Source organism: Gadus macrocephalus, chromosome 9 (assembly GCF_031168955.1).
Source record: "Gadus macrocephalus chromosome 9, ASM3116895v1".
Classification (NCBI taxonomy): domain Eukaryota; kingdom Metazoa; phylum Chordata; class Actinopteri; order Gadiformes; family Gadidae; genus Gadus; species Gadus macrocephalus.
In genome coordinates, this window is record NC_082390.1 from 9650599 (window position 1) to 9678236 (window position 27638).

Genomic DNA, 27638 nt, shown 5'->3' on the forward strand with positions numbered 1-27638 from the left:
GTGAAGCTGCTGGTAGCCAGCACAAAATGGAGGGGCAGGGTCAGCCAGCGTGTGTTAAACTTGCTATGGCACATTGAGTGGTGATATGTTGATACATGGTTAAAATTCAGAACCAAACAAATCTTAAAACATACAGAGTATATGTATATGAGTGTGTTATTGCACGTGTGTGTGTGTGTGTGTGTGTGTGTGTGTGTGTGTGTGTGTGTGTGTGTGTGTGTGTGTGTGTGTGTGTGTGTGTGTGTGTGTGTGTGTGTGTGAGTGAGAGAGTGAGAGAGAGAGAGAGAGAGGTAATTATAAATAATATTATGAGAGAGAGTGTGTGTGTGTCTGACATGCAGACTTCGTATGTGTCCAGTCTCCTTTTTACAGTAAGTGTGTGTGTGTGTACCTGAGGAAGAGGATGGTGGGCAGAGATGAAGGTTACTGGCACCGCAAACACCATCAAAGTACCTTGAGATAAGGGCAGGCTGCCTTGAGAACTACTCGTTCTACTGTGACACGCCACTAGGGGGCGTTCCAACAGAACTACATTTTCTACTAAGATCCGCCAGTAGGGGGCGTTCTTTGAGAACTATTTTCTATGGAATTCAGCAGGATTCATTCTGTGAGGACACCACTAGGGGGCGTTGGTCTGACAGTCCATCCCCTTGGAAACCAGAGGAAACAGTGACTGTTGACTACCCCCCCCACAGTTAAAGGCTGGCGAGCAGATACACACAGTCTCCCACACACACAAACACACACGCACTGAACCAAGCCCTCGCTGACGGGGCAGCCCCATGGCGGGGGCAGGGGGGGCGCGTCAAGTGGAACCCCAGGAGGAGCAGAGACGGGTCCACCGGGTCGGCCAGGGCTCCGGCTCCGCGGCATCAGGCCTCAGGTCTTGAGGTCGCGCTGCTCGAAGACGATGCGGTTGGCCAGGCCGACGGCCAGGCAGCCGAACACCACGGAGCACGCCATGTAGGCGGTGACCGACTGCACCAGCTGCACGATCAGTCCCATGAAGAGCGTGGGGAACACCTGCGACAGCAGGAAGGTGCTGTCCAGGATGGCGAAGTCCAGCCCCACCCCGCGCTTCTCGAAGCCCCCGCCCCCCTCCGTCTCCTCCGGCGCCGCCCCCCCCGGCCCGGCCGGACCCTTGGACGAGCCGTTCTGGCCGCTCGGGCCGGTGTAGAAGTCGGAGCCGCCCGGGCCGAAGTAGGCGTGTCCGTTAAGCCCCGCCTCCGCGTAGCCGGCGGTCCCGTTGGGGGGGTCCCGCTTCACGCCGTTCGTGTGGACGCTCTTGGGGCTCCTCTTCGCCATGTAGAGCTGGGAGAGAGAGAGCAGAGGGTCAGGGACCGCTCAGGGGAACCGGGGACTGAAACACAACCAGGGACTGACACTAGGGAGGGACTGAGCTCAGAACGGGAACTGGGAACCGTTCTGCTCTCTGACCCGTCACAACGGGACCCCTTTATCCAAAGCATGTTACACAAACAACCATATATCGGTAAGGAAGTTCATAGAACCAAGTGCCAAGCACTAACAATCGCTAAGTTAATCCATTCCCCGTATACAACAGAGACAGCTCGGATAAGATGCCACGCAAAGTTCTATTTTCAAGTGTCAGGACGTACAACATACAATAAGTGTGCAAGAGGGTGTGTGTGTGGGGGTGAGGGGGGAGGTTATGCAGACTCCAGGTGACCTCTGAGCGGCCGGGCGTGGCTCACCTCCTTCTCCTTGTGGTAGTGGCAGGTGAGGGTGTAGGGCAGCGTCTGCAGCGTGGCGTAGGCGTAGCCCGTGAGGGCCGACATCAGCGTGACCAGCAGCACGCTGTTGGAGACGCATATGACGGCGGCGGAGAGCGTGAAGCTCGCCATGCTGCTCAGGTAGACCCAGCGCGAGCCCAGCCGCCGCACCAGCCGGCTCATCACCAGCGAGAAGAAGGTGGAGGTGGCGCACTGCAGGAACAGACCCAGGCTGCCCATGCGGATGCCTGCAGAGAGACAGAGGTTTAGTGGAGGTGGGGAGGTGGAGGACTGCTGGGAGGCAGAAGTTTAGTGGAGGTGGAGGTGGAGGTGGGGAGGTGGAGGACTGCTGGGAGGCAGAGGTTTAGTGGAGGTGGAGGAACAGACCCAGGCTGCCCATGCGGATGCCTGCAGGGGAAACGGGCGGTAGGCTTAGCTCAGGATGTAGAGCGGGTTGGCTGGTAACCGGAAGGTTGCTAGTTCGATCCCTGGCTCCTCCTAACTTAGTGACGAAGTGTCCCTGAGCAAGGCACCTCACCTTAACTGCTCCCGACGAGCTGGTTTCGCCTTGCATGGTTGACTCTGGTCGCTGTCGATGTGTGTATGAATGGTTGTAAGTCGCTTTGGAAAAAAGCGTCTGCTAAATGCCCTAAATGTAAATGTAAGCTGAGGTTTAGTCCATTTATTAATGAAGCATGTTTTAAAACAACTAGGGCGGACCAAAGTGTTTGACCCCAGCACAACAGCTTGGGTCAATAAGGACAGGGAGATGGAGGTAAAATTGTCTTTGGTCGATTCACATGCAAGGGAGAAAGAATAGGGATTTAAAATAATAGTTCCTAACAAAAACCACCCAGATTCAGAGTATTCTGTAGGTGGCTCAGTGGTTAGCATCGCTAACCTCACAGCAGGAGGGAACAAGGTTCAACCCCATCACAGAGGTTCTGGGGTCCAATCCAGAACAACCTCTGCTATCTAGTTCTAGTGTTGGTCCTGCCTCTCAAGAGGTCCACATGTGTGTGAAGGTTCCTAGCATGCTAGGATACTCTGCATGCTACGGTACTGAGCAGGGTTCTGTTTGTGGAAAACATCTGCTGAAATGTTCTATAAAACACAGCAAGTTCAAAGTAAGCCATGACATCAAGGACTTCCACGCCCTGAGTGAGGCGAGGCAGTAACAGTATGACTCTGACGTCGGCACCTCCAGCTCCCAGCCCTGTTGACAGTTTAATCCTCTCAAGATGTCCTCGGATCAGGAGTATTTACTAATATTATCATTAGTTCACTAAGAACAGCCAATCACAAAGCCATTGGCTCTGCCACACGCAGGCGTCAAGCGGAATGTACACAAAGCACAGCTTGGTAAATAGAGGTAGATGTACTGTAGAACAGGGCTGCATTATGGGCTCTGGGATAAAGTTGGCGGTACTTTTTGTTGGAGTTAATCAACACAAAGATATCCAGTGAGTTTAGCGACTACTGAGCTAGCAGAGTGCTAACTGTTTTGGTCAACTCCACTGGGCTAGCATGAGCGTGCTAACTGTTTGGGTCGGGAGCGTATCTATGTTCCCCGGGTCACATGTTCCCCGGGTCCTATGTTCTCTGCTTTGTATGTGAACGGGGAACATAGGACCCTGTGAGCAAATCTTTTATTCGTAGGATGGCAGGGGCAAGTACCGCCTTTTTCGCCTGTGATTGGTTACAATGTCTCTCCTCCGATTGGTTATGGTCAGGGTTAGGTTTAGGGTTACCCCTTACCCTAACCCTAACCAAAACCCTAAACCTGACCCTAATTCTTTGCACCCGGGGAACATAGGACCTGGGGAACATAGAGATGACCCCTTTGGGTCTACTCAACTGAGCTAGCAGAGTGCTCACTGTTTGGGTCTACTCCACTGAGCTAGCAGAGTGCTCACTGTTTGGGTCTACTCCACTGAGCTAGCAGAGTGCTCACTGTTTGGGTCTACTCCATTGAGCTAGCAGAGTGCTCACTGTTTGGGTCTACTCCACTGACCTAGAAGAGTGCTAACTGTTTTGGTCTACTCCACTGAGCTAGCAGAGTGCCAACTGTTTTGGTCTACTCCACTGAGCTAGCAGAGTGCTCACTGTTTGGGTCTACTCCACTGAGCTAGAAGAGTGCTAACTGTTTTGGTCTACTCCACTGAGCTAGCAGAGTGCCAACTGTTTTGGTCTACTCCACTGAGCTAGCAGAGTGCCAACTGTTTTGGTCTACTCCACTGAGCTAGCAGAGTGCTAACTGTTTTTGGTCTACTCCACTGAGCTAGCCAGAGAGTGCTAACTGTTTACAACAATAGGCCATTATAGAGCACAGTAGAGGACATTAAAGAACAGATGAGAACAGTAGAAGACAGCAGAAGACAGCAGAGGCCAGTAAGAGTTAGTAGGTTTCTGTGGAGGCTAGTAGAAGACAGCAGACAGTAGAGGACAGTTAAGACAGTAGAGTTCAATAAAGACCAGTAGAGGCAATTCGATACCAGTAGAGACCAGTAGGAGTCAGTAGAGTGCAGTCGAGGACAGCAGAATATAAGAGGACAGTAAAGTGCAGCAAAGACAGTAGGAGGCAGAGGCAGTGGAGTCTAGTAGAGGCCAGTACAGACACAGTCACTTAAAGGAATACAACACACACAGAAAAAACATAGATCACAATAATAAATAGTAAGGACTCAGATGAGCCAGACCGGTTTTGGCCGCCCTGTTCTGACTGCCCTGTCACTCTCAGGCTCATGAGCAGGGCCGTCGTAAAGGGGTGAAAGGTGATGACGATTCTAGGGGCCCACAGCCCAGGGGGGGCCCACAGCCCACGGCCCTGCTCATGAGGAAGTGGTTTTATTTCCCCCATAACTTCACATTCAGCTGTCCTCGAACACTGGTTCTGAAGGCAATGTGTGAGGACTCAAGGGAGGACGTGCGAGGACATAGAGTCTGTATTTAACTGAGCAGTATGAGGTTTGGGACAGCACCAATGTCATCAGCCTCCCTCTCACGTGTGACAAAGACCCAGGCTACTGGTCGTCGAAAGGTCTGGAGGAGGAGTGATAATGGCTGCCTGATCAACACTGGATCAGGGTCAAACATGGCGGCAACGACCCACCAACATCACAGATGAACCAGATGCTCGATCACTTCCTTACTGCTGATCAAAAGTCTGAGGCGCCACCAAGAGTTAAAGAACTCAAAATATCAGTAAGCTAATAAGCCGAAGTATTCAATGTATCCATCTGTGTCCGTCCGTCCATCCCGCCGTCTGTCTGCCTGTCTGTCAGTCTGTCTGTCAGTCAGTCTGTCAGTCAGTCTGTGTATTTGTGTGTGTGTGTGTGTCTTTGTCTCTCTCTGTGTGTGTGTGTGTGTGTGTGTGTGTGTGTGTGTGTGTGTGTGTGTGTGTGTGTGTGTGTGTGTGTGTGTGTGTGTGTGTGTGTGTGTGTGTGTGTGTGTGTGTGTGTGTGTGTGTGTGTGTCTCTCCCTCTCTCCCCCTACCTTCATCGTATCTCAGGCGGGCGGCCGTCCCGGGCGCCGCGCTGGGCTCCCCCTGGTACAGCCCCTCGCCCACGAAGTCGGTGTAGAAGAGGATGAAGCTCATGACGGCCACCCAGCTGCAGAGCTGCGCCGCGCAGAGCCGGCGCATCACGGCCGGCACGTGGCAGTAGCTGCGGTAGAGCGCCGGCGTCATGGCGACGCAGGGCCGCAGCAAGCACAGCAGCGGCAGCGAGCGCAGCAGCCGCAGCTTACACTTCACCACGTAGCAGCAGGACCGCGGGGGCCCCCCGCGAGGCCCCGCCTCCAGGGGCCTGCCCCCCCCGGCCTCCAGGAGCCCCTCCGCCGCCCCGCCCCCGCCCCCGGCCCCGGCGCCGGCCCCGCCCCCCGCGCAGGCCGGCTCCTCCGACGCCTTCATGGTGACCAGCACGCTGCAGACGAAGATGAGGATGAGGATGGCGAAGAGGCAGTCGGCCTGGCCCCCCAGGTACACGGACAGCAGGCCGCGGCTCCAGTCCAGCGCGGGCAGCAGGTAGCCCACGCAGCCGCCCAGGCTCACCATGAAGGAGAACATGGAGAAGGCCAGGTCCTCCTGGTCGCGGTACAGGTCCGACAGCAGCGCCTCCAGCGGCGTGAAGCACACCTGGCCGCAGAAGTCCAGCAGCACCACGCCGAAGATCAGGAACCCCACCTGGGACCGAGAGCTCACGTCAACACTTACTCTTTATACAGCATGTACGTCACATACCCACGGTCCCTCACTCTATATACAGCCTATACACTTATTCAGTCCCTTATCCCCAGTCCCACTTATTCAATCCCATATTAAGTCCCTTATTCTATATATCCTATACATCGCATAAACACAGACATATATTCTAACCTATTCTAACATTCTATAGATTTGATTACATTTAAACCGATGGTTTCATACATTATATAATCTACATTTATATATTTATATTTAATCTATATAATCAATCTATATTTATGTATAATCGATATAATCCATATTTATATATAATAATCGATATTTCGATATAATCTATATTTCAATATAATCCATCTATATTTATATATAATCAATATTTAGATATAATCTATCTATATTTATATATAATCAATATTTATATATAATCTATATTTATATATAATCGATCTATATTCATATAAAATCAATATTAATATATAATCTATATTTCCGAGCACGCACTCTGGTGTTCGGACTCCCAGTAAGGGGACCGGTTGGGACCGGGTTGATCCGGTTGGGACCAGGTCGGACCGGGGTGACCCGTACCTGCAGGTTGGTGCTCCCCCAGGCCAGGCGGGCGGCCAGCAGGTCAGCGTGGGGGATGATGAGCAGCGCCAGCAGGACCCCCAGGGAGAGGAGCCACAGGAACGGCCGGCGCCGCCCGTAGCTGCTGTTGCATTGGTCGCTGGCAGAGCCAATCAGAGGGATGAACAGCAGGCCCAGCACCGGCCCGACCCCTGCACACACACACACACACACACACACACACACACACACACACACACACACACACACACACACACACACACACACACACACACACACACACACACACACACACACACACACACACACACACACACACGGAGTGATGGAGGAGAGGGTGAGCAGAGGGGGTTGATATGTTTGCATATTGATATCTGTAAGGTCCATCTGTTGATCCTGTAAGGTCCATCCTTCCTGTCTGACTCTCCCCCGTCACTGACACTCATTGTGGAGGCCATCCCTCCTCCTCTCCTGATCCTGGTTCAGACGCAGTGGCTCACGTGTACCGGGTGTCCCAATCACCTCCTTATTGCCGCACTGGGATCAGAGGTCTAAAGACCTTTTGTGTTGGTTTGGACTGGTTTAAACCTTTTTGGTTTTGGACTCTAAACCAGACTCGTTAAGACTCTAATCCAACACAGGGCCAGTCGTTATGGAGCACATTCAAATCACACCCCATTCTCTATTTAAACTTTACTTTCAAATCTCAACAGAAACATGGAGGACCGCTCATAATCTATCGGACTCATCGACAACACTGAGGGTTGGAGCGCATGTTAGTGTAGGATGGGAGTGGGTGCTGGTGTGTGTTGGTTTATGTTTATTGTGTTGAGCACCTATAACGTCTATACAGTAAACTTTCTCGACAGTAAACAGGGTATACCTCGACAGGGTAAACTGTGTTAAGAAAAGGGTTCCCTTATCTAATCTAGTTTCACCAGACCTCAGCCCCCGTCCCTCAAACACACCGTATCTACCGTAATCTCTCCTTCCCCCCAGATGTCCGCCTCTAATTAAAAAGGAAATTGGGCAAAATCTCTGAGCTCAGTTTCACACGGACCACATGAGAGTTAGCCCTCAGAGTGGGACTCATGCTGGAGTCCCTGTGGGCAGGCTGAGAACAGCAGAGCACGACCACAAACACATCACACAAGTCATCGCCTCCTCCCACCACTTGCTCTCTGACACACACACACACACACACACACACACACACACACACACACACACACACACACACACACACACACACACACACACACACACACACACACACACACACACACACACACACACACACACACACACACACAGAGACAGAGAGAGACAAAGAGAGCGAGGGAGCGAGCGAGAGAGTGTGAGAGAGAGAGCAGGGTGAGAGAAACATGATAGGACACTGGAGAAGGAGAGTAACCACTGAGGCCCGGTGGGCCAGCTAATGGCAGTGAGATAGCCACCAGACGCGCTATCCGAGAAGCCACCGCTGCAGCTTTAATCTTCCCAGGGCCCCGTCTCCGTCTCCCTCCCTCCCTCAACTATACTCCAGCAGGTGAGAGACGCGTCTTCTGAACCTGATTCATTAATCCTCTCTGGGGGCCGTTTGCTCCTCCTTTGCTCCTTCCTTTATAGACATTAATATGATGATGAGCCGCAGAAAGGCCCTTCTGCCTGTCGGAGGGCCAAAATCTAGCGGACTCTGGTAGTTCCTCTTTGCAATGAAGTAAAATAAACAGAAAGAGGAACTGAACTGAGGCCCTTCTAAATTGAAATGAAAATGTATAAAGTTGTAAGTCTTCCTGTTCTTCGTGTTGGGAAGGTTCACACGATGTAACTCGCAGGAAGCAATCTATTTCTGTCACACACGTTATGATGACAAACTGTTAACAAACTGAAACCCAAAGTATGGACATAATTCACCCAGTGGCCATGTTGGTTCTTCACAGTCGCTGAGGGGGGAACAGCCAGCGTTTAGAATTAACAAGAACCGCGTTAACAAAAAACACTCAAATGCCGCTTTTCCACTGCATGGTACCAGCTCGACACGACTCGACACGACTCGACTCAGCTCGCATTTTTTGCGTTTCCACCGCGGTACCATGGTATCTGGTACCTGAAGTGGCTGCTTTTTCTAGTACCTACTCGCTCTAGGTTCCAAGCGAGCTGAGCCGATGCTAAAAGGTGACGTCGGCAGACGGCCGGCGACTGATTGGCCAGAGAGTGTGACGAAGTCACGAGAGCGACATGGCAACCATGCTGGTAACAGCCATAGCAGCGCCGCAGCCAACATGTTCCACTTCTCCAACTTCTTCAACATGCCAGCTAATAATAGTAATGCGATCGATGTCCTCCATTGTTGTTATGTGGGTTCTGTCCATGTGTGGGTTGCGTATGTGTTGTTTGCGTCGCGTACACAAATACGTCACGGCCCTTTCGCGCAGCCGACCCCGCCCACGTCCAGGAGGTACTATTTGCGGTGGAAAAGCACCCGTGCTGCTACCGTGTCGAGTCGTGTCGTGTCGAGTCGTGTCGAGTCGAGCTACATGTGCGGTGGAAAAGCGGCAAAAATGTACTCTTCACCCCTAGGACTGAGGTCTAGAGGAGAGGACTGAGGTCTAGAGGAGAGGACTGAGGTCTAAAGGGGAGGACTGAGGTCTAGAGGAAAGGACTGACGTCTAGAAGAGAGGACTGAGGTCTAAAGGGGAGGCTGAGGTCTAGAGGAGAGGACTGAGGTCTAGAAGAGAGATTGAGGTCTAAAGGAGAGGACTGAGGTCTAGAGGAGAGGCTGAGGTCTAGAGAGGACTGGGGTCTAGAGGAGAGGCTGAGGTCTAGAGGAGAGGACTGGGGTCTAGAGGAGAGGACTGAGGTCTAGAGGAGAGGCTGAGGTCTAGAGGAGAGGACTGAGGTCTAGAGGAGAGGCTGAGGTCTAGAGGAGAGGACTGAGGTCTAAAGGAGAGGACTGAGGTCTAGAGGAGCACTGAGGTCTAAAGGAGAGGACTGAGGTCTAGAGGAGAGGCCTGAGGTCTAGAGGAGAGGACTGAGGTCTAGAGGAGAGGACTGAGGTCTAGGAGAGGACTGAGGACTAGAGGAGAGGACTGAGGTCTAGAGGAGGACTGAGGTCTAAAGGAGAGGACTGAGGTCTAGAGGAGAGGACTGAGGTCTAAAGGAGAGGACTGAGGTCTAAAGGAGAGGACTGAGGTCTAAAGGAGAGGACTGAGGTCTAGAGGAGAGGACTGAGGTCTAGAGGAGAGGACTGAGGTCTAGAGGAGAGGACTGAGGTCTAGAGGAGAGGACTGAAGTCTAAAAGGAGAGGACTGAGGTCTAAAGGAGAGGACTGAGGTCTAGAGGAGAGGACTGAGGTCTAGAGGAGAGGACTGAGGTCTAGAGGAGAGGACTGAGGTCTAGAGGAGAGGACTGAGGTCTAGAGGAGAGGAGAACCCGTGTCCAGCCCAGAGGGACTCCTCCTGGTCTCATTAACCAGACCCCCTGATGGGGCAGATGCTCCAGACCTCTTGGGGTCAGACTGTGAACCAGCGGCAGGGGGCACATTCCTTAAATACCTCACATAACTTGAGTCATGTGCCCCTCTTCGTCGTCTTCTCTACGGCTCCTCTACCTCCGGAACAACGCTGTCTGGGACTGGGAATGCAGACCGGATGGATTTGGTCGGAACAGCTCCGGTCAATTTCATGCAAATAATAAATGAGAGATGGTGATGATGGAAGCCGATCTCTCAGAACAGACGGAGTGTTGTGAGGGTCTGCTCCGTCTGCCTCCGGCCCCACAATGCCCTTCGGTTAGCCTATAACCAATGACTTACAAACCTTAACCCCCTTAGAGATCCCCCGGGGTCTGAAATAAAGAATTATTTTATATAACTTAACCCTAGTCCTGTGAGGATGCGAGTACATTTATCTCCCACTAGTACACAACTTTCTACCCCTTTTCCCATTAACTCTTAAAGATGTGCCAGTACAACAACCAAAGTGTGCGTGTTTGTGTGTGTGTGTGTGTAGGTGTGTAGGTGTGTAGTGTGTGTGTGTGTGTGTGTGTGTGTGTGTGTGTGTCGTTAGGTCTCACAGCTGAAAGGCACTAGGTTCGATCCCCACGGTCCTGCAGCCTTAAGAGCGACCTCGCTCCCCGGCCAGAGAGAACTTCACCCAACCCCTAGGGGCGGGTCACTAGTCTGGGTCCAGGACCGACCTAGGACCAGGTCTAGGTGAGGACCGAGGTCTAGAGGAGGACTGAGGTCTAGAAGAGAGGACTTAGAGGACATGGTCTAGTCTAGAGGACCTACCTAGGAACTGGTCTAGTCTAGAGGACCTACCTAGGAACTGGTCTAGTCTAGAGGACCTACCTAGGACCATTGTCATGTATCTCTCCTGCACGCCGGCCTCCAGCAGCATTGGGGGGGCGTAGGTGATGCCGGCTGCCAGGCAGATCTCCAGACCGCAGGTCAGCGCGTTGAGCAGGACCAGACGCCAGCGGGAACGCCATCCGGGCATCCTGACCGGACCGGCGCTCGTGGCCGGGGGCGGAGTCTGATGGGGGGGTGGGGTGGACGGGGGAGCCACCTGGGAGAGAGGGCAGCGGTGTCACCAGGTCGTCTCAGTTGACCAGGTGGATCCATCTTGCTACCGGCATGCTGGATCTGAGGAGGAGGAGGAGGAGGAGGAGGAGGAGGAGGAGGAGGCTTTTAGATTCATATTCCATCGTTGCCCCATTACGATCCATTCTGAAGGTGTCCGACCACACAGTCAAGTCAAGTCAAGGCCATTTTTTTTTCTATAGCGCATTTACAGACGGCTGAGCCGCACCAAAGTGCTTCACAATAAAGTTTTTAAGGCAATAAACAAAGAAATGGCCTAAGGCAAAACAGTCAATGACTGTAGGAGTTAAAAGAATGCAAAAAATAAAATTTTAAAAAGGTAACTAGGGGACACTATGCACTGGCACTACAAAAAAACACTGGACTTCCCCAGCGTGGTCTCAGTAGCGTCGCCATGGAAATTGTTAAAGTCATAACGTGCGGTTTTAAGAGGAAGGAAGGGCCAAACGGAGGAGAAGAAAAAATACCCATTTTCTAATTCCTCCCAGCATCGCTGCTGACCTCAGCCCAGTATCAACAGACAAGAGGTTTAAACACTGAAGGACGTTTCCACGTTGAGATAAAATTGCTGTAATAAAGCTTGGATAAAACAACACTATATGTCAAGCAAATCAATGTAAGCCTATAGTTTATCTGCATTAACAAACAAACAAACAGCAGAAAAGTTGAAGGATCAACAACCACAACAACAGTGGGCTGCGTGTTATGGACGAGCGATGTGTGGACGACAGTTACCAGGTTTAGTGGAAGAGGGTCACGAGAAACAATCAATCAGGATTCATCGATTAAATGTCTCCAGTGCCCATTAGCAGTAACATTACCAAGATGGAGGAGGAAGGTGACACTTTTAACTACTCAATAAAGGGGCCTTCATCGTTCTAGAACATCCTGTTGGTGTGTGACACTAAAACACTAGAGGGTGAAACTATCATGTATCATGTAGCACTTGGACATCTGACCAGCTCTTTGATAAAAGGGAATTTTGAGCCAATAGCCATCGTTGACCTGGCGGCCATATTAGCTTGCTGTTGGATAAACATTCTAGAATCAGAACTCTTCAAAGGTCAACCAATGGTCCACCCAGGTCGCAGCAAGAACTTCTATTAAGTGTTCTATTAAGTTTGTAGAAGTTGTTCCGACCCTACCAACCAACATGGCCGACAGATAAATAAGGTCCACACGCCCAATGAGACTGAAGCCCTGAAGTACAAACAACACCTCGATGACTGAGCAGTTTCACCAGGGAACGGTTCTACTGCCCAAGGAGCTCGGCCAGATGTTGAATCATCCCACCTAGGGATGCAAATTATCGAGTAATTCATTAATCGATAGTTGTTTCATCTTATCGATCGATGATCGATTAATTGATAAGCGGCAATTCTTCTGAGAAGCTGAATTTCCTTCTGAATGTGACACATTTAGGTGATAATTCAACGAAGTCGTTTAGTTGTTGTACTTTAAAATACATTTACATTTAGGGCATTTAGCAGACGCTTTTATCCAAAGCGACTTACAATAAGTACATTTGTCATTTGTCGTCATTAACCAACTTAAAGTGGCTCCATACTGCACTCCGTTTTGCCCTCTTCATCGTGTCCCGCTTTTCGTTTGTCTTGTTCTGCTTCGCTTGTGTTCCCGCTTGTGTTCCCGCGTGTGCGTCAAGTACGTCTGGCGTCAAGCGCACCCTCACGTGGATGGTTGGAAAATTACGGGTTAAAAATGCGATTAATTGCAAGTAATTTATTTTAATCGAGTAATCTCTTATCGACAATTAATCGATAATCGATTAATTGTTTGCATCCCCACCCCCTGATACGTGTATACTGTGTGTACACAGCTGCTTACTTTGTGGCACCACAAAAGGTCAATGAAAGTTCGCTGAAGTTCCCCAGAAGGGCCGATGAAAGGTCACGACACCTGGGCTTTAGTGGCTCCAGGCCAGACGCTACGGACCAGAGGCTCAGATGTTCCTCCACCCTGGAGCCCGCAGCAGCTGGACAGCAGACCGGACCTCTCCCCCAAGCCGGGGCTAGACGTCCGGACGGCCGGAGAACGCTGCAATCGTCTGGTTCCATTGTGCTCCTTGAGCTGAAACACTGAGAACACCGACGGGGAGACGAGACGCTGCCTCAGAGATCAGCTTATTCATCAACAGACTGTACGGTTCACATCGTTCAGCGAGACTACAGAGCACAGCGGGTCCTAATAGCCCTTGGTCTGATCTTCAGGGGAGATAGGGGGAGACGGAGACTGATATTCCCAGTGTGATTAATTTATGCCCTGATTAGTCACATATCCAGTGTTTGACAGGGGTTTGGTTTTAACATCTGCTGCTACACATTAGTCAGACTCCTGCCACGCTCAGTCAACCACACTGCCACGATTAAACGCTCAGCGCTTCAGGATCCAAAACAAATCCAACAAATCAAGCCGGAATTCATGTCCAAGTTTGAGAGATCCCTCAACTGGTTTTCTGGTGCAGGACCAGAACCTCAGCAGTTCACCAGCAGGCTGACCAGAGATGCGAGTCCAGTAGACCAAGGATCAGGTCTAAGAAGCAGGTCTGAAAAGCTCAATCCTAGACCTGAACTCGACTCAAGTTCGCTCACCAGGAACCAACAAGACCTCCAGGTTCCAGAACAGGGACTTGGTATCAAATGTAAGTCCAACTCTAACCCTGCTGTGCAACACATTAGGCTGCGAGGATACACGCTCATGCTAAATTACAGTATATATATATATAGTTACCCAATCTTAGGAATCTGGAATTGAATCCTCTGGAATTCCAGAATTCAGTTTTTTTGAGGAGGTGCCTAAATAAAACGATGTCACTGAATGAATAAGAACGCCGTAGCGAGGTCCAGAGTCTGGACTGCAGGACTACACAGCCCCGATACTACAAAGCCCCGATACTACACAGCCCCGATACTACACAGCCCCGATACTACACAGCCCCAAGACCGTATCATCGGATCTGCGAACAGCTGGGGCAGAAGAATGTCCAGTGCTATCCCTAGAAGACTTGTTGACGGCGCAGCTGTTGACCGCGTCTTCTCCGTACAGCCTCCCAGAACATCCCAGGCGTCATGGTTCCGTAGTTACCACCATCAGTATGAACAGAACCTCGTTCAGATGTACTTATGAATCAGGTTATGAACCCCAGGACAATATAATATGAACAGTGCATAACTAGTAGGGCCCTTTTATCCAAAGGGTTATTTCCAACTGTCAGTGTGAATCCCTTGAGCTCTACCACTTTGAGCTCTCTAGACAGACGGCTCTAATCCCTCTCTCAATCAGTTGAGCATACAGGACCTTCATAAGGGGGACATTATGCTCTTGTATAAGAGCCTTTACCACTATCCATCACCTACCTGCTGATAACCATACCTTGACTATCAATCAACTATCTTCTGCTGACTTGTATACCTCAACATACGTGACTATCAATCACCTAACTTCTGATAACCCTACCTCACCATACCTTGACTATCAATCCCCTATATCTGTTAACCTCTATACCTCACCATACCTTTAATATCAATCCCCTATATCTGTTAACCTCTATACCTCACCATACCTTTAATATCAATCCCCTACCTGCTCAAGCATCACATCATAAAATGCCACGCGGACCATTTAAAACTTCAACAAACGCAACCCTTCATTGTTCTTCATAGATGTTATTTAGGAAGGGTTAATCCCTTAACAAGAGGTATGTATAGATACGAGTTACTCCTCCCCGCACTCGGTACCTCTGTATGAAATGTCTTCTTTAATAAACTGGCTGTGAAGTCACTCAATCAAGAGGTGTGGGGCTTTAATCAACACAGCAGAACCCCCCGGACGTCCCAGGGCGTCCCAGTTGGACGGACGTCGCTGGCTCTTGGTTTCTAAAGAGCCCCACGAGGCTCTCCAATCCCGTTAAATCATGACATCACGGCGGCGGCCTTGCCGAGGCGTGAGGACAGCGCGTCTGAAGCGGGAACATGCGTCTATATTTACACTAGGAGCCAGGGACCCATCTGGTGGCTGTCGGCACACCGCTCACAGCAGAGCACAACTCAGTCAGTCTATGAGATACACAGGTAATCACAGCCTCTACTGTGTGTGTGTGTGTGTGTGTGTGTGTGTGTGTGTGTGTGTGTGTGTGTGTGTGTGTGTGTGTGTGTGTGTGTGTGTGTGTGTGTGTGTGTGTGTGAGATACACAGGTAAGGTAGGGCTCTCAATTAGTCTTGCTGTGATTGGTAAACCAGTGAGAGGATTCTTCCTCTCGTTCTTCTCATCTCAGGTGGGAGTTATGGACTGAGATCACGGCCAGCGGGTCGTGTTCTCAGCGCTGCCCACGTTCCCTTGGGCAAGAGGAGCTAGCCATTCTTCCTCCAGTTCTACTTTGCTCAAGGGGCTGTAGGACCGTGCCACGACCTTCAGACCCCGTTGGAGAATCCACCCCCCCCACCACCACCCCTCCCATAGTGACTATTCTACAGTACACTATAGTACTCACCATGGTGGTTTACTGTAGTCTAGTGTGCTCACTACAACAGACCCTAACCCTCCACCTGCGATACCGGACATGTATAAACTAGTGCGTCCCTTTCTGATGATGTCACTACCAGGCTGACAGCGTGGGCCTGGAAGAACAGACTTCCGTGTGTGTGTGTGTGTGTGCGCGCGGGGATGCGTGCGTGTTCAAAGCTTGCCCTCTAATCTTCATTCTCGCGAGGCCCTTTGACCTCTCCCCCCCCCCCCGATAGCCTTTAGGCGTCTCTCTGAAGGCCTGCCTCGACTTCCATCTGATTTGGCTCCACGCCAAACCTCCAACACACACACACACACACACACACACACACACACACACACACACACACACACACACACACACACACACACACACACACACACACACACACACACACACACACACACACACACACACACACACACAGCCCCCTGCGGTTCCGTGCTAAAAGTCCTCCGCTCTCCTCCACATCGACCTGTAGACCCGTCTGCCCGTTCCTTCATGTTATACTGGGACGCCCAACTCACTTCTGGGCCCCTCACCTCACTACAGACCCACCGTAGCCCTGGTTCAGAGCCCTCTGGGGGGGCGGGCCAGGGAGAACCCCTGCCCTCCTGGGTGTCGGAAGACCCCTTCACTGAGCCGGCAGGTCGGCTCTGTGATGACGGCTGAGCCCCCCCAGGCCCCCCCCCCCCCCCAACATGACTCAGACCCGGCTCCTGGGAACACAACAGGCTTTGTGCGCATTGTGCTGCAGAGTAACTGGATCCACTGGAGGAGTGGGAAGATCAATTAGGCTTTGATTTAACACAGGGGAGGGGCGGGGCTACAGGCTCAGTGTGCTAGCTACAGGCTAAAGTCTACAGGCTACAGTGTTCTAGCTACAGGCTAAAGGCTACAGGCTACAATGTGCTATCTACAGGCTTAAGGCTACAGGCTGCAGTGTTCTAGCTACGGGCTGAAGGCTACAGGCTAAAGGCAACAGGGGGCTATCTGCAGGCTAAAGGCTACAATCTAAAGGCTACAGTGGGCTATCTGCAGGCTAAAGGCTACAATCTAAAGGCTACAGTGGGCTATCTGCAGGCTAAAGGCTACAATCTAAAGGCTACAGTGGGCTATCTTGTATGCAGCAAGCGCTGGTGGGCAGGCCAGCTCGACCACCCTCTCCCCAGACCCCCCCCCCTCTAGAGACAGAGACAGAGAGAGACCGAGACAGACAGAGAGACAGTTAGAGCTAGACAGACAAAGACAAGAGACAGACAGAGACGGCGAGGGAGACAGAGAAAGAGATAGGCAGGAGATCACCCGACCTCCTTGTCGTATTTCTGGAGAGGCTAATAATACCCGTGCCGGCTACGACCCAATCTCAAGTGTGTAGCGCGCCGCTAGCGACCACTCACACAGCTACAGGTTCTGCTGTACACAATACTTACCAATAATCATTAAGACATAACTATTAATGACCTGGTCCCAGAGACTCCATATCCTGACAGACGGCACATTAAGGAGCAGGTAGGGGCTAGACAGTGCAGAGACAGGTCATTAAGGAGAGGAGAGGCAGGATTGTGTGAGTGTGAGTGTGAGTGTGTGTGTTTGTGTGTTTACACGTGTCAGTCAGTGTGTGGGTGTTAAACAAGAGATGGGCGGGGCTAACACAACTCAACAATAGATTGTTAACAATAGAGCGTTCAATCGAGCGTAACAATAGCCGGTAGGGGCCTGTGGTGCATTGTGGGTCAGTGATCCTGATAACGCAGCTCGATACTGAGCGCTCTCTCGAAGCAGAACAGAGAAATGCAAAGGAAGCCACTAGTCCTTGTATCTTACCAACATAGCCAGCTAGCCCCCCCCCCCCCCCCAACTGTCTGCCATGCCATCAATGGGACTCAAACCCCTAACCCTGGCAGTGTTAACGCCTTGCTCTACCACTTTGAGCCCCCCCCCCCCCCCAGAACCTCCCGTCAAACCAGATTAGTGGAGATCTGTGCTTTAAGATTTAACAGCAGTTTAAGAACAATAGTTCTGTTCCTGTCACACCAACATTACTAGACACACACACACACACACACACAATATCATCATCCATTCCCTCAAATCCCCCTCAGATTGAAGTGGTCTGACTGGTGCTGAGCGTTCTTGTTGAAGAACTAGTCCTCAAACAGAACCCGCGACCAGAAGACCCAGAAGACTTTTCCTCAAACAGAACCCGGGACCAGGTGAGTAGATAGACACCGTGGTAACCAGCAGATAGACACCATGTAACCAGTAGATAGAAAACATGGTAACCAGGTGAGCAGATAAACACCATGGTAACCAAGTGAGCAGCTGTCGGTCCCATATCAGCTAAACGTCCACCTCAGTATTGATCACTGATCAGCCGATTAATCGCTCCCGTTACACATTAACCTTTAAGCAAACACGTGCAACGCAAATATGACCGACACACCCGTTTACACGCGCCGCTGATGCTCGGAATACAGGATTTAGGGGGCGGGGCCAAGTGTTCCGGACGTCCAGCTCACAACAAACAATCACAGACGTCATGAGAGCATTCAAAGTCCGCTTCCACTGGGGCTGGTTTTAAAGAGCCTGTGTCTCAACACCTCCTGACATCACTTCCTGCTGTGGTCTTAACGTTGTACCACGTGTAACATTAAGCGTCTTCACTTAATTTTCACGTCAAGTTGTGAGTGAGGCATGATGTAAGGAGGCCCATCCGTGGACCACCACCGGTCCCATGTCCCGGTCCTGGGCTCCGCAGCAGTGATGGAGAGGCTGGGCTCGGCGGCCGACACACAGAGGCATTGTTGGGCTCCGTGTCGGGGCAACACAGACACCGCCTCAGACACCGCGGCCAGTTGAAAGGAGAGGGCTGTTCCCTCTGTGCACAGCGAGGACAAGCAGCGGATTAACAGCGCTTGTCGCGGTGTCCTCGTCTTCTGCAGGACACGAGTTGCGTTGCTTGGAATGGAACAGGCCACCATTATGACGGAGAACACAACACAGGCCTCACGGGTTCCCCCACAGAGGACCATTGATGGAGGTGGGCTCTGAGGGCCCAGGAGGAGCCGGGGGGGGGGGCTCTTCTGGTGGCTCTGATTGGAGGTTCTCATCAGCAGGGGGCTGGTGATGGTCCACACCACCCCGGAGGAGCAGATGTTAAGGAGCAGGTTGAACTCCGGGTCACCGTGGAAACCGTGGAAACAGTCGTGGTTGAGCTGGGTTCCTCTTCCGTCAAACAGGAAGTGGTCTGGGCGCCAGCTGGTGGCCGCCTCTCAGACACAGAGCTACCCACAAGGGTGCTGGACGGCCGGCTCAGACTGGCCGGGGAGGTTCCCTTAATGGGAAATCGTCCAACACGTCATTACATCACCATCACCAGAATACATCAGACGGCACTCATGTATTTTGGTGACTTCGGCCGATGGCACTCACTGATTGAACAGATGCAGCCCAAAAGTAGAGGCCAATGAATGGAGTGGAGACCCAGGTGGAGACCCAGTTGGTAGAGACCCAGGGGGGTACAGACCCAGGTAGATACCAAGGGGGTACCGACCCAGGTAGAGACCAAGGGGGTACCGACCCAGGTAGAGACCCAGGGGGTACCGACCCAGGTAGAGACCCAGGGGGTAGAGACCCACGTAGAGACCCAGGGGGTAGAGACTCAGGTAGGGACCCAGGTAGAGACTCAGGGGGTAGAGATCCAGGGAGAGACCCAGGTAGAGACCAAGGGGGGTAGGGACCCAGGGGGGTAGGGACCCAGGGGGGTAGGGACCCAGGGGATAGAGAGAGGGGGTAGCGACCCAGGTAATGACCCAGGGGGTTGGAGACCCTGGGGGTAGAGAGACCTGTTTCGTTACGGATTTTCTACCGAAGAACACTATTCCACTAAGTGGATGAAGCTTTCAGAAGGAGCTTTTAATAATCATTTCTCGAGCGGCCGGTCTAAACAGATTTGAAACCTTCTTTTGCTTACTAGTGCTGGCCGAGTTTGACAGAGAAGGTTCCCTCAGACCTGAGCTGTTCTGTTGTCAGCCTTCAGATTACTCACGTACAGTCTAACCCTAAAGTCCCACCCTCCACACCCTGTGATTCTGGAAAGCCAAGCACTGTGTAATCAGGACCAAACATCACCTCCTCTCCTGCTCCCAGTACACAGCCTCAGAGCTGCCGTTTTTGGATGGAGAAGCCGTAAGACTAACCGAGGTCAAACCTCCCTACCCTTTACCCCACCAGCTGGGCCTGGACTCACAGGTAGGGGATAAACAGTAGAGAGACAGGTCATAAATAGTGTGAGTGAGTGAGTGAGTGAGTGAGTGAGTGAGTGAGTGAGTGAGTGAGTGAGTGAGTGAGTGAGTGAGTGAGTGAGTGAGTGAGTGAGTGAGTGTGGGTGTCAGGGAGCCATCCCAGGCTTAGCCCCCCTAGCTCCGTGTCTCGACCAGTCGTCACCAGACAATAGCGCGGCTGAACGGGACATCAAAGCCCCCCCTGCCCCCCGCTCCCTCCCTCATTCGGGCTGAATGGCGGTCGCGGAGGCGTCGTGTATCAAAGCCCCGCCCAGCTTCTCTTTCTGCCCACATGAAAGAGCCCGTCTCTGGTGTCATGTGTTCACCCCCGCTTCAAAGAAACCACAACACCAGAATCCTCCTTCAACATACTCTGGCCCCCGTCTCCCGCCGCAGCGCCCCCGTCTCCCGCCGCAGCGCCCCCGTCTCCCGCCGCAGCGCCCCCGTCTCCCGCCGCAGCGCCCCCGACGCAACGCACTCATTCACTCTAGCATCCGTCGTCTCCACATTCATCCATTCATTCAGTCGGTCATGACCACAAGGTGGCATTCTGCAGAGTTACACGTTTCTGAGTGGGGGAGGGAGAGATACAAGCCATGGGGGGTGGGGGGGGGGGGGTGAAGACAGAGACAGAGACAGAGAGAGAAGCCATGGGGACACACCGAGACAGAGACAAGCCATGGGGACAGAGAGACTAGGGGACACAGTCAGAGAGAGAGACTTGACCACAGTGTCGCCTTTGCGTTCCCAGATATTGCAGATATTGTTTTGAAGTACAAAGGAAAAGGCTTAACCGACACAAAAGGTACAACGGTACTTCCTTCCTTTTCAAAATACTGCTAATTCATTGGCAGTCGACTGCAATCGGCCGGAACTCAAGGTGACTCAGGTGAGCCCAGGTGTGTCAGCTATTACCCCCCCAGCGTCCGCTGTGTCGTCGGAGTGCATTCACAGTTCGCAGTAATGGGCTGAGACGGAGATGAGCAGATGGGTGCGCTTGTTTCCGTGGGTTCCGAGCCGGTGCACCCCCAACACCTTGGCCCGACGGAACACACACACACACACACACACACACACACACACACACACACACACACACACACACACACACACACACACACACACACACACACACACACACACACACACACACACACACACACACACACTTTGACTGGAAAAGCTAATTGTGACAATTTATCAAAACAAATGACGAACCAACAGAAGAGCAGTTTGTGATGTGGTGAACGGGGTCGATGTCGTCTAATCTTATTGCTGAGGTGTGGGGGGGGGGCGTCATTAGGGGATTGGCGGCCATGTTCCCAGGCCCAGCTGGCTACGGTCGCTCTATTACAGGGGAGCAGCGGTGACCTCCGACCCCCCCTCTGCGGGGGGGCGGGGGAACACTTTGTGCCTCCGAGTCTCACGGAGCCCCCCATACACCAGACCCCCCCCCCCACCCTGCTGGGACCTGGGGGCCACAGACCTGATCGTCTGCATTCCACAGAGGAACCCTGTTCCCCTCCAGTCCGGTTCTCCCAGTCCTGGACCGCATGCCCCCTCAGGCCTCTGATCGGATGCCTGATCGGATGCCTGAAGAGAAATGGGAGAACGGCCCCTCCGAGCCCACAGAGGACTACCGTGTCCCCCCCCCTGTTCTGTTACATTCCGCCGTTTGGAAACACATTCGTCCAGAGTGACTTCTAACGGAGGCAGAGTCAAATCGTATGCAAAGCGTCCGACCGTAAGGGGAGGAGCTACAGGAAACAGTTACGTTTGACCTAGATTCAAATCCTTGGTCAAGCAAACAGTAAGGGTGGAGATCACCTCCCGACGCTCTCTGAGCTCCACCTTCTCTCAGTCCTCAGTAGAGTGGTCTAGATAACCATACGCGCAGATGGCACTAGGGACGGGGGGGATATGACCCCCTCAGATTCATAGTGACCCCCCCACTGTCCCTACAAGAGGCGTCAAACATCGCCGGTAAAACAGAGGCTTCCTCCTCTTGAAATGTCACTGGAACATGTCTTACAAACAGCATATGCTGATCTTTCTCCGAGACAGTGAAATACTCCCACACGACCGACATTTTCTTTCAACTTTATTTACCACAAGTGCGCGCTGGTGGCTTATTTATTTTTTCCTGTAGTCTCTTTTTCTGTATTTCTCAGTTGATCAACCTACGAATGCTGGTAACAAATAAATTGTGAAAAGACACACCGTGTGAAGTTATTTTTTTGACCATAGTTTCCATATGCTTAAGACGTGTCTAGTTCACCGTCATGCAGGCTGTGTTTAGTAAAATAAATAGCGATCTGTTTTTGGCGCATTTAGGCCTATCTGCCTAAGCCCACGTTGAAATAATTTTGATGTTGAATGTTGATGGCAAAGTTGTTGAAATAAACAGATTGATTTCATACAAATCATAAAAGCCTCTCCCTGTGTCATTGTGTGTGCGTGTATACGAGGTGCGTGGGTGCATGTCTGCGTGCGTGCGTGCGTGGGGGGGTAGGGTTTGTTTCCCTGGCACGAAAAGGGGAATAAATAACATCGGTATCAGCCAAATTGTTATTTTAAACATCGGTATCGGCCCACAATTTCACAATCGGTGCATCCCTAATTCCAACATTAAAATAAATGGAACACTCACTCCTTACTCCCATTACAAATGATGCAGCCAAATGACACCACCACCACTCCCACCCCCACCTAACCAACACCACCAACACCCTAACCACCAACGCCCCCTAACCACCAACCACCACCACCACCAACACCCTAACCCCCTCCACCCCACTACCACCGCCCCCCAAACAACTGTGAGTGTGATGTTCTTTAATCTGACCCAATGATAGGCCTTTCACCGGAACTGTACAATAAGAAGAAGAACCCTCGCGCCAGTTTCAAACACAACAACAATAATTTCGTCTTCACGTCAATCCGTGTATGGTTCGTTCTTTGAATATTCCGATTTAAAATAAAATCAAAAAAACATACAGATTTTTTATTCCTTTTGCCCTTTTTCAGTTTCGAAACCAAATCAGAATAACCAAAAGACGACTGTTAATTGTTTTTTCTGATTTTGTTTTAAATCGGAATATTCAAAGAACGAACCATACACGGATTCACGTCCATTGTTTATTTCGGTGTTTTTAAAAATGCCGGTCTTCGTTGGACTTCCTGTTTATGAAGGTAAGGATAACCCTGCCCCCGCCCCCTGCCCCTGGCGTAAAGGCAGTTCTCGTTCTAGCCCAGCTCAATCCTGGGGTTGGAGTTGAACCGGTTTTTACAGGCCGGAGCCGGTTCTCTGGCGATGTGAAACCAAAACACTGGCTCTAGCTCCGAACTAGCCCGGAACCGGCTCCGATTTTGCGGCGGTGTGAGACCCATTAGAGATCCCTCTTCCTGCTCTCCTCCTTATTGCTCTCCAACTATTGGCTGCCTGTCATCACCTGGAGGCTCCTGTTCAGAGCGGTGCTGCTCACCTGACCGACAACCTGACCAATCAGACAATGGGCCTTCGAGCCTCACCAATCAGAGCTCTGCCCCAGCAGGAGTGGAACTGAGAGTGTCCTGCTGAACTGAGAGTGTCCTGCTGAACTGAGAGTGTCCTGCTGAACTGAGAGTGTCCTGCTGAACTGAGAGTGCCATGCTGAACTGAGAGAGTGTTCTGCTGAACTGAGAGTGTCCTGCTGAACTGAGAGAGTGTTCTGCTGAACTGAGAGTGTCCTGCTGAACCTGTTCTGAGGGCCCGGAGAGAGAGCCATTGTACGGCCGCATACCGGGGATTGTTCCGGCCCGCGGCGGCTCCAGGAAACAATGCCGCAAACAAGACACAGCTTAGCACAGAGAGGCCTCTGACCACGCCCCCTGACCACGCCAACCGGGTTACCGCGGAGACACACCGCGCCGGGTACACTCTGAACCCTAATCCAGCTCCTCAGAGGAGGGGTCGGGGTCAGGGGTGAGGAGGAACACAGGTATGAGGGGGAGAGACACCCAGACGGCCGGTCCAGACAGATTGAGTGACTGAGGAGCAGAAGGTGACTCCGGTCATGTGACCGCCCGTCAGGTGACCCCGGTCATGTGACCTCCGTCATGTGACTGTAGTTAAAGGTCTATAAGGAGCTTGGTGCCTGGAGGCAGATTAGCCCGGCCTGGGACCAGACATCTGGTAGTCTGGTGAGCAGACTCCAGGGGGAGGATGAGGACACCCTGACCCCCAGCCCCCTACCTCCACTGGGGCAGGGGGGGGGGGGGTGGGGGGCACGGAGCAGCTCACCATGGGCAGTGAGCCAGACTGGTTCCACAGAGGGGGTTCAACATCCCTAGTCCGGGGTGGGGGGGGTTTACTGCTGCTCTGGGGGGGGGCGGCTTCAGAACCCCTCAGGTTCCCCTTTGAACCGTTATTATCCATCTACCGGCAGCAGTGTTGCCAGATTGGGACGGATTTTCCACCCAATCTGGCAACCCTGGCTGCTGCGAATCTGGCCTGATCTGGCAACACCGAGCTCGAGCATCACGGTTAATCCTGGAGCACCCAGGGGGGTGAAGAGGAGGAGGCTGAGGCTGTCTGGTTCTGTCCTCAGCACAGCGGATATCCAACTAATCCAGGCGGTTTTGTGGGTGGTAGATAGTCCAGGCCAGTCATGAATGTCATTTGTACGTCCAGACAACGAATCGACAAAACATCTCCCTCCCTGCTGCTTAGTTTCCATGGGAACGAGTGTCTCCGGTTACCCGTTCAGACAGTCCATCTGGGTGCGACGCCGTTCGTTCCGGTGTGGTGTTGCCGTTACCCCAGATTCAAACTATCAACTAGTAACTTTGTTACTTTGTTTCATATGAAATATCCAATCAGAGAACACTGAAGAAGGACAAAGAATGATAGTGGAAGAGATCCTGACATTTTAAGAAGAAGAATTAGACAACATTAGACATGATATCTTATTAAGATAAGACACGTCTACTTTACCAGATAAAACCGGTCCGGGAGGAAAGGCATTCAGAGTTTCAACCTAACCAGAAGGCCTCGTCATGCATATTCCACACAGGGCCAATATAAACCGTGAACACGCAGACACCAGAGACATCACAGCAGCGTCTCAAACCACCGCTAAGCCAGTGGAGGAGTTCTGCGATTTCCACTGAGACGTATCCCAAACCAGAGGAAAGCCACTAGTGAATGAGGTCTCTCCTCCCCTCTCCACCACTGGGTGTTGGAGAGGGGAAGCAGGCTGACTCCTAACTCCTTCGACGGGTCAGAGACCCCAGGACTCAGGGTGCAGAAACACACCAGTTCCCAGAAACTGAGAAGGGACAAAAATAAGCATGTGGGCCTTTTTTTTTTTTATGTACGAAACACACATAAAGAATTACTTGTGTCCTCGGAAATAATGTCCTTACAGTTTAGAATTGACAAAACTTGGATTGATCGTGTAAAATAAATGAAAGAGAGAAGAGAGAGAGCGAGAGAGAGCGAGCGAGAGAGAGCGAGACACAGAGAGAGAGAGACAGACCGACAGAGAGACAGAGAGAGAGTGAGGGACAAGGCATTATTCAGCGTGGATGAATACCACTTCAGAGGGACGGAGGAGGAAGGCGTGCGTTGTGCGAGGCCAGAGTCATGACCGTGGAGCATCAAAGGTCCCTCTGTGGTGGGTGCTTTAGCCTCTGACCTCTGGTCCTCTTCCCTCTGAACACAGTTTTCTGGAGGATCCGATTTCCCGGTAAAACATAATGAGCCACACTGCTGAGAGGAGAGGTTTGGACTGCTGGACCTTGGTGAGGCGTCTGTGCGCGGTGAACTGTCTCTGAACTGGCGCACTCAAAGCTTTGCTGGTTATTTTGTATTCATCTAAAAGTTGGAGAAAACATCTGAAAACATTTCTAATGACGACCAATACTTTGTCGTGTATTTTTTCGAATTTCATAACAACATAATAAAAAAAGAGATTTGCACGGGGTAAAATAAGAAGTCCAATGAGATGATCTCCAGAAACCACCATCTCGTCTCTCTGGTGGGAGGGGGGTTCAGCGACCTGAGGAGTTTGGACCAACTTCCAGAGACCCACCTCCCCCCGTACACATGTCAGGAGCCAGTGCGACTGGGTCCCCACCGCGCTGCCCTACTGGTGGAGCAGGACCAGTACCGCACGGCACAGCGGGGGGCCGTCCCACAGGAGAACTCTTCACAGGAGGAACATTTCCTCCGCTGAGGGCTTTGATTTCAGAGACGACACAACTAACGTTGCGCGCGCGCACACACACACACACACACACACACACACACACACACACACACACACACACACACACACACACACACACACACACACACACACACACACACACACACACACACACACACACACACACACACACACACACACACACACACACACACACACACACACACACACACACACGTCTAACGTGGCTCAGTGTATCACGACTATCTTTCACATCGTGTAGTCACACACACACGCACGCACGCACGCGCGGGTTGAGTGGGGATACACACAGCGATGTAGGGACACGACTCGTCCTCACAAAGCTATCCAAGACGTTTTAAGACCCGCGGTCGCTCTGAGTTCGGCCGTCCGTCTCCGAAAACACGCCAGCACGGCATCAAGTACAACACAAGCGTCACACTGAACCACAACACACAACCGCAACACACAACTACAACACAGAGCCGCAAACTAGAGAGAAGTACCCCGGAAGACCTACCGTGTGATCGGCTTCAAGGGATCCAGGCGACGGGGACGTGGTGGTTCTGCTCGGTGTACCCGCTGTTGGCCAACTACTTGTAGGCAGGACTGTCCGCCCGGGACGGGACGGGAGGAGGGGTGGCGGTTACCTCGTTGGAAGGGATGCTCCAAATGAGCGATATTGGAGAGGGAGAGGGCGGGACTTCTGGTTTGAGCGACGAGAAGCGAGAGAAAGGGCGGGCGTTTTGGTAGAGCGCAATCCGTTTCCGTTACGTGTTCAATTATAAATGTATCCAGTTAGTTGTCAAACGCCATACATCATCTTCTGGTCGTTATGGTCTTCATTCGAGTTATGTCCTTATTCTAACAGCACCGGGGACTGTTAACTGGCGTACGCTGCTAATCGGATGTGAGTTGCGATAGACCGGAATAACGCTACAACTTAGAATCCTCTCTCGGCGTTTGGCGGAAAGCTGAACTGAACGGAGAGGCGACAGCCGCGGCGCGGAATGTGGGGACGCGCTGTCGACGAGGTGGTCATAAAGACTACAAAATATAACGTCAAGCTCGATAACTAAATGCTATCTTCATAAAATTGTTGTATAGACTCGGTTTAAATACATTTGCAGTATATATATTAAATGGGAGTGATAAAAATGTATCATTGTTTGTTTACAGAGCATTAACATTTGTATGATAACTAATTTACATAATTAGGTCTAATTAGCTTGTTGGTCCTTTTTTAATAAAACCATTATATGGCAGTCCTAAATCTTTACATTTGAACCGATCATTGCTCCAACAGGAGGGGAAGGTGTTGGGTTTCACACTCGGGAGGTCATGAACTCAGACGCACTTTACGGGACAGCGGTTCCTCCTCACACGCTGCCTTTATGTCTCCGTGGTTTACCATGTGGAAACAACACCGGATGTGTTAAACGTGACTTTACGGTATATTCGTATTCGAACCTTTAAGTGTGTGTTTAATA

The 27638-nt window shown here is 51.6% G+C and overlaps 1 protein-coding gene across 1 annotated transcript; it reads right to left on the bottom strand.

The window, feature by feature from the left end:
• Positions 1-165: 165 nt before the first annotated feature.
• Positions 166-27286, bottom strand: slc45a3 (solute carrier family 45 member 3). The gene is made up of 6 exons (XM_060061662.1): positions 26669-27286; positions 10877-11170; positions 6523-6713; positions 5229-5916; positions 1716-1981; positions 166-1311 (listed from the first exon to the last, which is right to left on the bottom strand). Exons 2-6 carry the CDS (start codon positions 11022-11024, stop codon positions 880-882), a joined length of 1725 nt encoding a protein of 574 aa, XP_059917645.1. The 5' UTR covers positions 11025-11170; positions 26669-27286; the 3' UTR covers positions 166-879.
• Between the last annotated feature and the right edge of the window lie 352 nt (positions 27287-27638).